The sequence below is a fragment of the Arvicanthis niloticus genome, chromosome 13 (genome assembly GCF_011762505.2).
Source record: "Arvicanthis niloticus isolate mArvNil1 chromosome 13, mArvNil1.pat.X, whole genome shotgun sequence".
In the NCBI taxonomy this organism is placed as follows: Eukaryota; Metazoa; Chordata; class Mammalia; order Rodentia; family Muridae; genus Arvicanthis; species Arvicanthis niloticus.
In genome coordinates, this window is record NC_047670.1 from 36,634,169 (window position 1) to 36,647,876 (window position 13,708).

A 13,708-nucleotide genomic window follows, 5' to 3' on the forward strand; every position below is an offset into this window, starting at 1 on the left:
ATCGTCAACGTTGTGCTTGCTCTACTGTCTTTAGATTTAAAACCATAGATGGTTTTGTCTATTTTCCTGAAATTTGACTTTAAACTTTAGGTAATTCTTCCTCACATGCAAAGATTCACTGTTGTTATTATCCCCACCTTATGGACGAAGAATGAAAGTCCAAGGGAATAAAACTGAGTCTTCCAAGGACGCTTCATTAGAAAGCACTGAAACAGATGAGTTAAAAGTGTAGCACAGGACTCTGTCTGCGATGCCACATAGCTTACAGTTATGTTTACACTGTGAATTATTTCGTTCTCTGATATTGGTGTGAATCTCTCCTCTCCACGAGCAAATAAAACACCCTTTCTCTTTCTAGATTCTAAAGAGTACTGTTTGCTTGATCAATTCAGCCCAAGTAGCTGAGATGAACTGGGGGAAAGGTGTGAAAGGGATAGAGACACTTCATCTGAGACACAAGCAAAAAGACTGTGGGAAAAGTGACTCCCACCAAGACTTTTCTCTGTTTTGCTTCTGTTTGCAAACAACTGTATGGTCTGCTTTTGGTTTGGGGCTGTGGCTTTGCATCTGTTTTCTGCTTGTCATGTCTGGAGAGTTGATCACATAGAGAGCTTTTTCCATTTAGGTTTTGTTGGGATAGATATTCAACAGACCCAACTGACTTCTTTCTGAAGTTCTGACTATGCCACTGTAGTGCTAGCCAGGCACCAAGAATTTATCTGGTGAGCCTTAGAATGCGTTAATGCTACTACATGGACAGGTTGCTCCTTGATATTTGAACAAAGGCTTGTGGGAGAATACAGACCTTTTACCAGAGAAACACACATAAGAAAAAAGAAAGGTGTCAGCTGACTAAATTCTTTGCTTAAAATATTAAAATGACACACAGGTGCCGATATTCATATTTTCCCATCAGTAGTGCTCGTCCTGTAAAAAGCAAGTCCCTCTAAGCCATTTAAAATCAGAGATTGTAGTTTATGTTTATCTGGAGAACCACTATGATTTCCTTGATGTGGGATCATCCTCAAGGAAAGAAACAAACAACAGGCAACCAAACAGTACTTGAAGCCAAAAGAAAAATGAATAGCCTAAAAAAAACTTAGAGAAGCTTGAAAAATATACCCTTGACCTCTTTAACACATAGTATTTCCTCGTGTTCCATCCCAGGTCTTGTGGGCACATAGACCAGTTTTAAGAAGGTAGAAGCAAGCCAATATTCTTTAGAGTTATCTTTATTTACTTTATATAACAAACTTCTATTTTCCTTCCTGAGAAGTATTTGAATTCGAAACTACGGTTAACTCGGAAAGGGGCAGGGGCAAAGAAAGCAGCGGCAAAGAGGAGAGGAGAATCTGGAGGAGGAATCAGAACAACGGCCAACTGCTTGTTTTGTAGACATGTTGGGTTTAACTTGAATGGGTCTGGAACTTCTCATTGACAGCCTGCAGGGCTGACAGTTGTTTCCTAAGGTCCTCTATTTCCTTCTGTAACTCTGGACAACGGGGACAACCTTGTGTTCCAGGTAGTTGCAGTATCTCTGAATCTAGGGCTGAGGGACCCACAGGTTCTTCCTGGTCACCAGAGGGTGCAGATTTCTTGGATATGATGCCTCTCTGGCTCAGGACTGAGGACTGAGAGTTTCCTGGATCCTGGAGGCCTCGGGTGTTTATATCCCCGCTGCTGAATTCTTGATGCACACTCTGGCAAGCTGGCTCTGCCCTGTGTGTTGGAAACTGAACCTGTGAGCCAGAGTCTCTGGTTGAGTCAGTGTCTTCTTTTGTTACCAACTGTAACTCCTTTGTCCTCTTTGCCCCAGATCTCTTCCCAGTGTAGAAGTTCTTGCACTGTTTGGGTCTTAAAGGCAGCAGTGAGCATTTATTGGACCTCCCAGGCAGGCCAACACCAGAGATTGGGGGGAAGGTGGCTGGTTCTGCAGGAGCTGACTTCAGTCTCTGGCCCCACTGATGGAAGGCTCTCCCCAGGGTAACTGCTGAAGCATCCCACAGGGGTTTTTTCTTCTGGGCCAACTTCTTTCTAGGACTTGCCTTGGGCAGGGCACTTACCCCAGCAGCAGCCTCTGGGTAGCCAGGCTTGCTTCCTCCCTTACCCCATGAGATGCCTTGCTTTTTCTTAGAGGAAAAGGGTTCCAGCTCTTTCGAGGCCTGTCTTTCCATGCCAGAGGTAAGTCCCCGGGTAGTAGAGGTCAGCAGGGAGGAGGGCATCCGGATGAAACTGTCCCTGGTCTGGACACTTGAGTGTCTAGCTAGGTCTCCAGTCTCTGCTGGGCCACTGTTCTTAGCCTGGTTTCCATCTTTAAGGCAAATGGTCACTCTCATCATCTGCACTTCATTTAATTCATCTAATAATTCAGGTTCGGAAGTGGGGTGGTGGACATTCTCGCCGATCACCATTCTACTAGTGGTACTTTTTCTTGGGGTCCCCCAAGCTCTGCTTTGCTCCAGTCCCTTGGGGAAGAAAGTGGCAGCAGAGGTTGCCTTTGCCTCCTCAGAGCCCGAAGCCTGCGGAGCTTTCCTGCTGGAGCCTGTCTCTGTCTCAGCGCAAAAGCTCTCTGGGGATGGGTGTTCTCTGACTCCTGGTGTCTCTGGGTTGGTCACCTGCTGCCCAGTGGCCGCAGTCTCTACACTGGGCTGGGAGAGGAAGTCCAAACCAACCTTTTCATCCACTGGGGAACCTAGCCTCTCTTCCTCCGGCACCGGAGAATCTGGCCAGCACCCTCCGGTCCAAAGTACCACAGATGGGTTCTCTGACACCTCCAGCTGGGACACCAGTGAGAGCTTGCTGCCTTTGGGACTTGTGAGGCTGCTTTCATCTTCGTTACTCTCGGCAAGCCTTGAGACAAGGCTCAAGTTCTTGTTGAAGTCTCCACTCTCCTCATAAAAATCATCTCCTGGAATAGACTGCTCCTCAGGAGAGCCCATGTTGCCAGTCCCGGAAGCGGAAGTAAAATTCCAGGAAGACCGTTGCTCTGCTCACGTAAGGTAAAGTCTCAAGGTGCAGGAAAACCTTCATGGAGGTCACACTTGCTGGCCTATTAGCAGGATTTTCTATGATGACGCTTGTTTTCTCCTAAAGTCTTGAGTGCATCACACACACACACACACACACACAGTTGTAGCCTAATTTTATCACATTCACACATTTGTATGAATAGGCTTTATGGCTTTTCCCCCCTCTTACAATTAATGTGATGATAAATTCACGTGTGTGTGTGTGTGTATGTTTGTGTGTTTGCTAGAATATTTCAGAGGGATTATGTAGAGTAGGATTCTCATGTACAGAGGAAAAACATTTTCAAAAATTTAATGAAAAACAATTTTTTGACATAAGATTGCCCTCAAGCTTGCTTTATATTGTGAATATGATCTTGCATTCCAGATTGTTCTACCTCCATCTCTCAGCTGGTACTAGGATTACAGGTCTGTGCTACTGAGTTTGAGTGAATGTGATCTGGAAGACAGGTTATTGTTTTCTATTGGAAATTAGTTTGAATAATTCTAAGACAATCTCCAAGATCAATATGTTTTTTGTATGTACTAAGTTATAAACTTTTGAAAGTGAAATCTAGAATGCAGAAAAACATTGTGGACATCAGACTTCAATCAATAGTTGCCGCTTGGGTTGTAGTGTTTTCCTTACTTAAGTTTGTTTCTTCCTTGAGTAATGCTTTTCTGTTTATTTGGTTTGGTTTTTGCTTTTTTAATTTTTATTTATTTTTTATTTTTTTTGCATTCTTTTGTGAGCATTGCCATGAATTGAACACTGAGGCAAAAATGAAAGAAGTGTTTGAAATAGATCTCACCTTTTAATAACATATAGTTCAGTTTTGAAAACTAATAAATGTACCAATGTGCAGGTATTCGTCCACCAATATACAAAAATACTTGAGTCAGATTACTGAGGTAAAATGCAAACAAGAGTAGTAGCAAAAATGAAGTCATTTAGATGTTAAGAATGAGCTTATTTGTGTCCCCCACCCTGAACACACAGGGATACTCTACTGTTTTCTTTATATAACTTCTTAGTTTTTACTTTTTATTACTTTATAAATTAAAATGAAAAAGAGTAATACACTGTACTAAATTATTTCTCATAACCACCAGATGTGTTTGCAAGCATTCTTCTCATCTTTAAGAACAGGAAACTCAGACTCACACAGCAAGTTACCCAAGACTACAGCCATCAACTGGAAAAAAAACACTACACCAAAGCCTGTGTTTGAAATCATCACACTTGTTAGGTAATGTTTTGGATATCTGATAATGCTTTGAACATATTTAATCAATTTTCAGACTGTTTCAACGCTTAATCAGACTAGAAAAAGAATATGAGCTAGGAACACAATGTGAATAAATTCTATCCATTGCAGAAGTTAAATGAAATTCATAGGTTGAGCCTGTGAAATAGAAACATCTAGAATCTTCTCAGTTAACATCTAGTTATAGTTAAAGTAACTGAATTTCTGTGTCTATTGAATTAGGCTTGCTCATGTCAGGGAAGAACATCAACAGTTTTAATATGTATCCTTTTTCTGAGATAAATATCTATGAATAGTTCCACAGCTTCTTAATCAGGGTGTGTCCTTTTAACTCCTCCTTCTTCTACACTTCATCAAATTTCCCTTTCTGTAATTCTCCATATTCGAGAGTCTAAGATATGCCACAAATATCTCCAGATCCTCATTTATTTTATAGATATTTGGGAAATATTGGAGAATTGTACAATCTTGATTAAATGCACACACTTGTTTGGAGCTGAGGCATATAATTTTGAGAAACAAACAAAATATTGTTATCATTAGTCTGGTGTTTTTCAGCATTATGTTATCCTGGCATTTCCAAGAACCACAGCTTTTTCAAATGGAGTCTGACTCCAGTAAATATTATGATGATATTATGTTAGACAAAGCCTAAGATGATCTAGGTGATGCTCTTTATTTTGGTTAGGGTTTGTCAAGACAAATTTAGAGATTCTTGGGAAGGCAGAACCTTAATTGAGGAATTGGCTCCATCAGATCAGTCCATGTTCATGTCTATGGGATAATTTTCTTGATAATTTTCCTCCACCTGATGGAGGAGGGACCAGTCTACTGTGGGTAGGGCCACTCATGGGCAGGTAAGCCTGAACTGTATAAGAAAGATGGCTAAGCAAACCAGTAGATGCGAGCCAGTCAACAGCATTCTGCTATGGTCTTTGGTTGATTTCTTGCCTCTAGTGTTCTGTTTTGAGCTCCTGCCCTGGCTTCTCTCAATGGTGGATTATAGCCTATAAGTTGAAATAAACCATTTCCTCTGCAGGTTTTTTTTTTTTTTTTTTTTTTTTTTTTTTTTTTTTTTTTTGCTAATGGCATTTATTATGGCAACAACAACAAAAAAAAGCAAACTAGTGTATACTCTTATCTTCTGGAGAAAGTTTACTCATTTGAGAGAAATTGGTTGATGCTAATGCCACAGGGAAGTTATTACCCATCAGATGGATTTGGTATTGTTATTCACGTTTCATACACAAGGAAATTTCAGTTCAAAGAAGTCAGGTATATGGATAAAATCACTAATAAGTTATTTTGTAGAACAGAACAGAAATTAAGTAGTAAAGGGGTTATACTATGAGAAGATTTGAATATAGTTTTGAATATAGAAATAGTATTATTTGGTAGATAGACACAACAGTCAGATAAATACAACAATACAATTGTCAGAATAATCATAAAGTGAAGTATTTCTCTAAGAAATGAAAGCCCCAAATGGACTGGTGTTATGTATTTTAAAAATTCAGGAGATAAAAGATTGCATAGTCTATATTGAATATTTTCCCATAATAGTCATATAGGTGATACATTTACTATGATGGTTCTGAATAACTTAGCAAGCGGATGCTGGTCCTGGAATAAGGAACTTCACATTGATGACTGTTAGGTTTAGGTGTTAAAATATGCTAACAATATATCTGTTTTTATGAAGGAGTCCAAAGTGGCAGGATTGGGAATTCAAACCTACCATTGCTTCCTTGTAGAAGTCAGGGCCTCTTCATGGACAGGAATAATACTCTTGTCATCACATTTCTTGTTTGGAAACTGGAACAAATGTGGCACCTATACTTATCCCACACCTCAGTCCTGGTGTGTTCTCACATTTCTCTTTAAATGATGTTCTCTGTGAAGATTCTTACAGCAGGACATATCTTGTATGTGACTTGTATGCCAGAATACTTGTAGTCATGCAACATTAAACTGAAAAGGAATAAGTGCTTCTGTTGAACTCCTTTTGAGAGCATAGACTCCATTATAAACTAGTATTATATGTAGTTTATATGCAGCTGCATACAATATGATGCTTACCCAGAAGCTAGGTCAGTGACTGGCTCACAAGTCACATCACGATGCCCATAATCAGACGGCATAATAATATTTGTATCCATTAGTCAGAATGCAGCATATATACCAGAACTTGCTCTAGGTAATTTAAGAAAATAAAAAAAAATTCTTGAAAGGTATCATGCTTCTTGAATTACCTCTCTGTATAGGGAAAACATCACACACACACACACACACACACACACACACAAAGAGGCATGCACACACATACACAGACAGACAGACAGGCAGAGACTCAGAGACACAGACAAAGACAGAAACAGAGCTTATAAAATATTAGGTTTCCTTATGGCATTTCAAACATTCTTAAGGTTCTTAGGGTTAACTATCTCTCTCATTTCTTCCTTCTATCCTCCCTTATAATTTTCCGTAGCTTAACCTGAACCCACTTGTTTTTCCCTTTATCTTTTGTAGCCTATAGACATGAAATTGGGAGCAGATGCTGTGATGAGGCACACCAGAATGGAGTTGGAGGGAGGGTTGTGTGGAGGGAGTGTAAGATCAAAATACATTGCTTATTTGCATGAAACTCTATATAAAAATGTATTTTTAAAAATGATCTTATGTAGTTTATAAAATCTCTGGTACCATCAGAAAATCTGGATTAGAACCTATGTAGTCAGAAAAAAGAATTCTGCTGAGTCTGTTGCTGCCATTAGTGAATACAGACACTGTTGCTTTCAGAGTTGATACTGTTCATCAGCAAAGACACCAGCCCTTTACCTCCCCAACCTTGGAATTCTGCATGATCTTCCACAGCTTTGCTGATTGTGCAATCAGTATGGCATCTTCTGTCATCATTTTCTTAGAAATACACTGCCATCCGGATATGATTATGCCACTGACATTGCTTTGAGCTTCATTTGCAAAGAACACAGAAATGTGTTTATAGGTTCTCTTTGGTATGGAGAGGCTCAGTTATTGAAATTTTCCATATGCACTGAGCCAGTTAGAGCTTTTCATCATGGAGTGTAGACTGGTATGATAGCAGCTTATAAACTTGAAGAAGGAGGGATATGGGAAAGATAATCAACCAAGAGAAAAATGCTTAGCTGGTATGAACTGCACCTCGTCAGACTTGAGGGACCATCTTGTTTAATCTCAGTGGTCAGGGATGCCTGCTTTACTATTTGATATAAGAGCTCATGACTACTAAGTGAGTACAAGATTGAAATGGTCATATCACATGCTTAAGAGGGTTTGAAAAATTTCTGTAGAAGTTGCAAAGGCACGATAGTGAACATGTCTGAAGACAGTTTGCAAGGGAGAAACAAACAACAGCTAAGAACATTTCCATGTATCTCGGGGACAAACGGCAGACATTTCATTCAGCATTTGGGATTATCAATTGGACTGAGGTTGGTTTAAATTAATCAAACAATTCTGATGATATTTTTTGATGTTTAATTTGATTCTTGTGTCTTTTGAACTAACCGATGGCTTTTGGAGTGAAATTGCATCTCAAAAGAATGTGTGAATAGGCATGGAACTGCATGAGGCTGATGGAAATAGATTTAAAAATCACTTCAGAAGCACATCGGCTGCTCTCCTGGAGTTTGCTTTGATCGCCACATCAAAACCACACACTGACCAACAAATAGCGAAATAAGAGCATGCCCGAGTTCTTTGTTAAGAGCCATCAAGTTGTTGACTCAAAGTGGAGTTTTCCTCAGGGTTGGGGCCCGTACTTTCTTGAGGGTAATAGAAATGAGATGACCTTGGGTAAATTTGTAAGATGGAGGCATGGGCTCCATGCAGAATACCCATTGGTCTTTTTATATTACCTGTGATTCTGCAGCATGAAATTTAGAGTGATAGAGGTTACTTATAGTTTGGATCTAAAATGTCCCCCAAAGGCTCATTTGTCAAAGGCTTGTTCCCTACTATAGTGCTATTGGGAAGTGGTTAAACTTTGAGAGGTAGAATCTAGTGGCATGTCTTGGATCATTGTGCATGCACTTAAGTGAGAGAGTATGGGAAACTGGTCCCGTTCTCTTCCCATCTAGTGGTGAACAGTTTTGCTTAACCACATACTACTATCATGATATGCCACCACACACCTGAATCAATAGATTTAGAACTTTCAAAACTATGGACCAGAATAAGCTTTGTCTTTTTGTATATTCTCTCACATTTTTTTTTTTGTTACAGTGTCAGAAAGTTGAGTCCTAATACCCATTAATTACATCCTATTACTGAAATGGTTTCTAGAGATGGGCATTCACATATCACAAACAGGGCGTCTTTAGCCTTTCTCAAAATGACAAATCCAATAGCAACCAAGTAGGTACTTATGTGAGTTGAAAACCAGAATGGACATGTTAAGATAAGGTAGTTTATGGCAATGCTATTTAACCTTGTCAGTGAACATATCTGTGAAGAGCGGATGGTGCAGCTGAGGTCTAGGAAGTGATCAGGAGGTAACCAGATGGAAAAAGCAGGAAGAATTTCTAGCAAAGGGAACTGCATGTGCAAAGGAGGAATGGCTAGACAGTGTGGAGAGGATAAAAAACAATGATGTTCATGTGGCCAGAATTAACATGTGTGTGCATAAGATGAAGTGAGAGAAACGTGACTGCAGATGTATAGGGTAGGATGGCTGGAGATGTATGCAGATGCATGGTCACCAAATATCTTGTATTTAAGAATGATGGGCAGGCATTTAAATGTGCTACATAGTTGGATGTCTTAATATTTTTTTTCTTATTTTTTACACTTTTGGTATGTTGTGCAGTCACATGAATGTATCTATGGTTGAGCTTCTTCTAGGGCTTATATGACCTCTCATTATGTATGGTTCAAAATGATGCAGACTACAGAGAGATCTTTGATGTCTGTTCTATGTTATACATTTCAGCTTATAGAGGTAGAAGGCAGAAGCAGAAAGCAGAGGCAGGGGTAGAGATAGAGGCAGGGGCAGGGGCAGGGGCAGGGGCAGGGGCAGGGGCAGGGGCAGGGGCAGGAGGAGGCAGGAGGCAGGAGGCAGGAGGCAGGAGGCAGGAGGCAGGAGGCAGGAGGCAGGAGGCAGGAGGCAGGAGGCAGGAGGCAGGAGGCAGGAGGCAGGAGGCAGGAGGCAGGAGGCAGGAGGCAGGAGGCAGGAGGCAGGAGGCAGGAGGCAGGAGGCAGGAGGCAGGAGGCAGGAGGCAGGAGGCAGGAGGCAGGAGGCAGGAGGCAGGAGGCAGGAGGCAGGAGGCAGGAGGCAGGAGGCAGGAGGCAGGAGGCAGGAGGCAGGAGGCAGGAGGCAGGAGGCAGGAGGCAGGAGGCAGGAGGCAGGGAGAGGCAGGAGGCAGTGCTTAAAGATTTCAGAGAAGCCATACTTCACTGCCATAATCTTCTGAGTACTGTTCTAGTCTTTGATCATAGTTCATTATGTTGTGATACATTCATGGAATTCATTGACTTCAGTTTGTTTCCTGCTTGTGATTAGGACTAGACACTCAACAGGGCTTCATACATTCTCTTACATATCTGATTTTATCATTCTGGACTTGGTTCTATTCTTTATACAGCTGAGAGTGTTAACATCTAGTAAGACAGTACTTATACTTCTTCTCTGGGATCTGAGAAAGTTCCACTCCAGAGTGTCAGTGCTGGAGTGAACTGTGACTCTATGTTGTGTAACTGCAACTCTACAGGTTCATGTGACTGGAGAGTGGCTCTGTCACTGGGCATGTGTCAGTACTAGACAGACACCAGTAGTATATGTAAAAGTCATGGTGTAAAAGACCTGGCCGCAGGAGGGTGAGCTTTAGAAAGCCTTTCTTACTCCAATCAATTAATAAAATGTAAACATTTACATTTATTGTTTAATAAAAAGCTAAACATCATCATTATCATCATCATTATTATTTGTGGTGTGTGTGTGTGTGTGTGTGTGTGTGTGTGTGTGTGATGGATGTGTGAATACAGGCGTCTACATGTCATGGTGGATCTCTGGAGTTTAGAAGACAACTTTTGGGGGTGGTTTTCCCCAATCATGGTTTCACAGGATTAAACTCAGGTCATCTAGCGTTCATGGCAAACTTGCTGGCTTTAAGCAATTAATTTCATTCCAATGTAAGTCAACAAGATTTGCAACAATACAATGTTGCTTTTATTTTTATAAACGAAAACACACATGCCTTTTGTGTTTTTTTTTCCTTTTCTTTTCTTTTTTTTTTTTTTTTTTTTTTGGTTTTTCGAGACAGGGTAGCCCTGACTGTCCTGGAACTCACTCTGTAGACCAGGCTGGCCTTGAACTCAGAAATCCACCTGCTTCTGCCTCCCAAGAGCTGGGATTAAAGGCGTGATCACTACCGCTCGGCAAACTATTTTTTTTTCCCATGAGACTCAGGCAGAGTCACACGGGGCCGCGGGATTTGAACCAGGAGAGAGAAAAGGACGCGGGGGGGGGGGGGCGCATTGCCTAAGCCGCTGCACCACCGCTCGTTTGCTGCCTTTTGTCTTTGGTGAAACAGTTATTTCGTTTAAAGCTGCTTAGACTAAAATCCACAGAACTCCATATAAGATTGCTTAAGCAAAGAAGACCGTTTATATGAAGACTAAGAAACAATGTGACAAATTGATTAATTCACTACCAACCTCACAGAATGTTATCTTTATCTATCATGTTTGTATGTCCACACTCACCAAGTGAGCCTGGGAACTAGTTCCAAGAACAGGGGCTTCACTTAACTCCATATGAACCTTAGAACCCAACAGCTGCTAATTTCCTTCCATTCTCCAAGGCTTTTTTACTCTCTCTGTAGTCAATGCTAACTCAGACCGGGACAGAGAAGAACATGCAGAGAAGTGCTGTTCACCTCAAGTGGGTTGGCATGGTACAGAACAACTACAGAGGTTCTCGCCTTACTGAGGAACTGAGATAATGGTGGTTTGGATTACTAAGTCCTGGGGAGTGAATTAATGATTTCAAAGAGCTCCTTCCAGTTATTTTGTAGGCCTTCAGTTTGGTACAAGTGTTGCTTTTTCATCGTTAGCTTCAGGTGATGCTTATGTATTTATCTAGACTGGCAAAGAACTGGATCTTGTCCCACATGGTCATTTGTTTGAATGCTCCTGATGGTATTGTTTTCCCTTTTGTGAGTGATGTCAATTTTGACTGCTGGGATGTGGTGGTGTATTACAATTTTTTATACTGGAGAGAAACTATATTTCCTTTGTATAAATAATAAACATTAATAAATCTAATTGATAAGTAGCTTAATAAGTAACTAATGGGGGAATAATTTGCAACTATGTATATATCAAGCTCATACCTACCTGTGTATTTTTCACTGATTATTTATTTTTAGCTTCATCTTGAAAGGGCTTTAGAATAGTAGAATGCTGTAAATACAGAGCTGAGAATTCCTCATGTGCAATTCAAATTTCCACTAATACCATCTTACAGAGCCACGGTACATTCACTAACACCAAAGAATACCAGATAGGATAGTATATATGTACTACTTGAACTCACACAAATCTCATCAATGACACTAATTATTTTTTCCAGTTCAATTTACAGTCATATAATACACTTAGTTTCACATCTTCTTAGTCTTTCCAATCTATTTAATTTCTCAATAGTTTTCTCCCACAAACCTGACACACTTGTTGAGTTCCATTCTTATCTTTTCTAGATTGTCCCTCTGTCAGATTTGTCTGTGATTTTCTTTTAATCAAATTTAAGTTATGCATTTTTTGCACTGAGTAAGTAGACAATGATTTTTATTCCTCCCCAAATATTAATTTTGATCAATTTGTTAAAGTGGTAACTGCCATGTTTCTCCCCTGTGTGATAACTATTTTTAATAGTTAATGAGTATCTTGCTGAGAGATATTTTGAGACTGCATTACTACCCTGTTACTCATAACATTTACATTCACTTATTTTGTTCATGGATAATTGTAGCCTAAAATAATTAATATGGCAATATGTAACACAGTTTCTATTTCCTTCATTCCTTCTGCATCTGTATTTTGGGATACTACATCAGAGATGAGCTTTTCTTCCTCTTTTTAAAAAATAAATTTAAATTATATTTTTTGTGAATTTCATACTTATCCACAATGCATTTTGCTTATAGTGATCCCTCACCACTCCTTCCATTTCCTCTCTTCTCCCACATCATGTTTTTCTCCTAATTTCCAATCCTGTTTTTGAACTCACTAAGTTCTAGTAACAGTGTTCATATGCACACAAGTGCAGTGCTATCTACTGGAGCACATACAATCTACCGGGGTCACATCTCTGGAAAAAAATGTACAGTTCTTCCTTTAAGAGCCATCACCTGGTCTTTCTTCTTCATGAGCTTCATGTGGTCTGTGAGTTAAATCTTGGATATTTCAAGTTTCTGGGCTAATATCCAATTATCAGTAAGTGAATACCATGTTGTTCTTTTGTGATTGGCTTACCTCACTCAGGATGATATTTTCTAGTTCCATCCATTTACCTAAGAATTTCTCAGATTTATTGTTTTTAATAGCTGAGTAAGACCAAGTGTGGGAGCTTCAGTCCTTCTTAGAAAAAGTAACAAAATACTCAAGGGAGCAAATATAGAGACAAAGTGTGGGACAGAAACTGAAGGAGGGGCTGTCTGGAGACCATTCCACCTGGGTATCCATCCCATGTGTAGTCACCAAAGGTAAAAGCTGATGTGCATGCTGACAGGAGCCTGATATAGCTGTCTCCTTAGAGGTCTGCCAGAGCCTGACATATTCAGAGGCAGATGCTCACAGCTAACCATTGAATTGACCAAGGGATTCTCAATGGAGTTAGAGAGAAGACTGAAGGAGCTGAAAGGGTTTATGGCCCCATGAGGAGAGCAATACCAACCAACCAAAGCTCCCAGAGTCTAAACTACCAGCCTGGGAGCACATAGGGAGGGACCCATGGCTCCAACTGTATATGTAGGGGAGGATGGCCTTGTTGGGCATAGGTGGGAAAGGAGATCCTTGGTCCCATGAAGGCTGGATGCTGAGTGTGGGGGAATTCGAGGGTGGGGAGGTGGGAGTGGGGGGATAGGTGGGAGCACATCCTTATAGAAGTAGGAGGAAGAGGATGGGACAGGGGGTTCCTTGGTGGAGGAGGAATGGAGTAAGTGGATAGTATCTGAAATGTAAATAAAATATTCAATAAATAAAAAAAAGAAAGAAAAAAAGAAAAGAAAAAAAAGAAAAAGAAAGCCATCACCTGCTGATATCTCCTCCATCTTTGGGTGAGGTTTTCTGAGCCTTGCTCCATCCACACTGCAGTTTTGACTAGCCTGATTTTACTCAGGTCTTCTGCATGTAAGTACACTGGTAGAAGGGTGTCATCTGAAAGACTCCTGA

The 13,708-nt window shown here is 40.5% G+C and overlaps 1 protein-coding gene across 1 annotated transcript; it reads right to left on the reverse strand.

Annotated features, from left to right (window-relative positions):
• Positions 1-1,318: 1,318 nt before the first annotated feature.
• Positions 1,319-2,939, reverse strand: LOC117719402 (uncharacterized protein CXorf49 homolog). The gene has a single exon (XM_034517591.2). The coding sequence runs from the start codon at positions 2,937-2,939 to the stop codon at positions 1,407-1,409; it is 1,533 nt and encodes a 510-aa protein (XP_034373482.1). The 3' UTR covers positions 1,319-1,406.
• Positions 2,940-13,708: the final 10,769 nt, after the last annotated feature.

Excerpts from the sequence above, each read along its gene's own strand:
- LOC117719402 (XM_034517591.2), bottom strand. The coding sequence starts at position 2,939 with ATGGGCTCTCCTGAGGAGCAGTCTATTCCAGGAGATGATTTTTATGAG.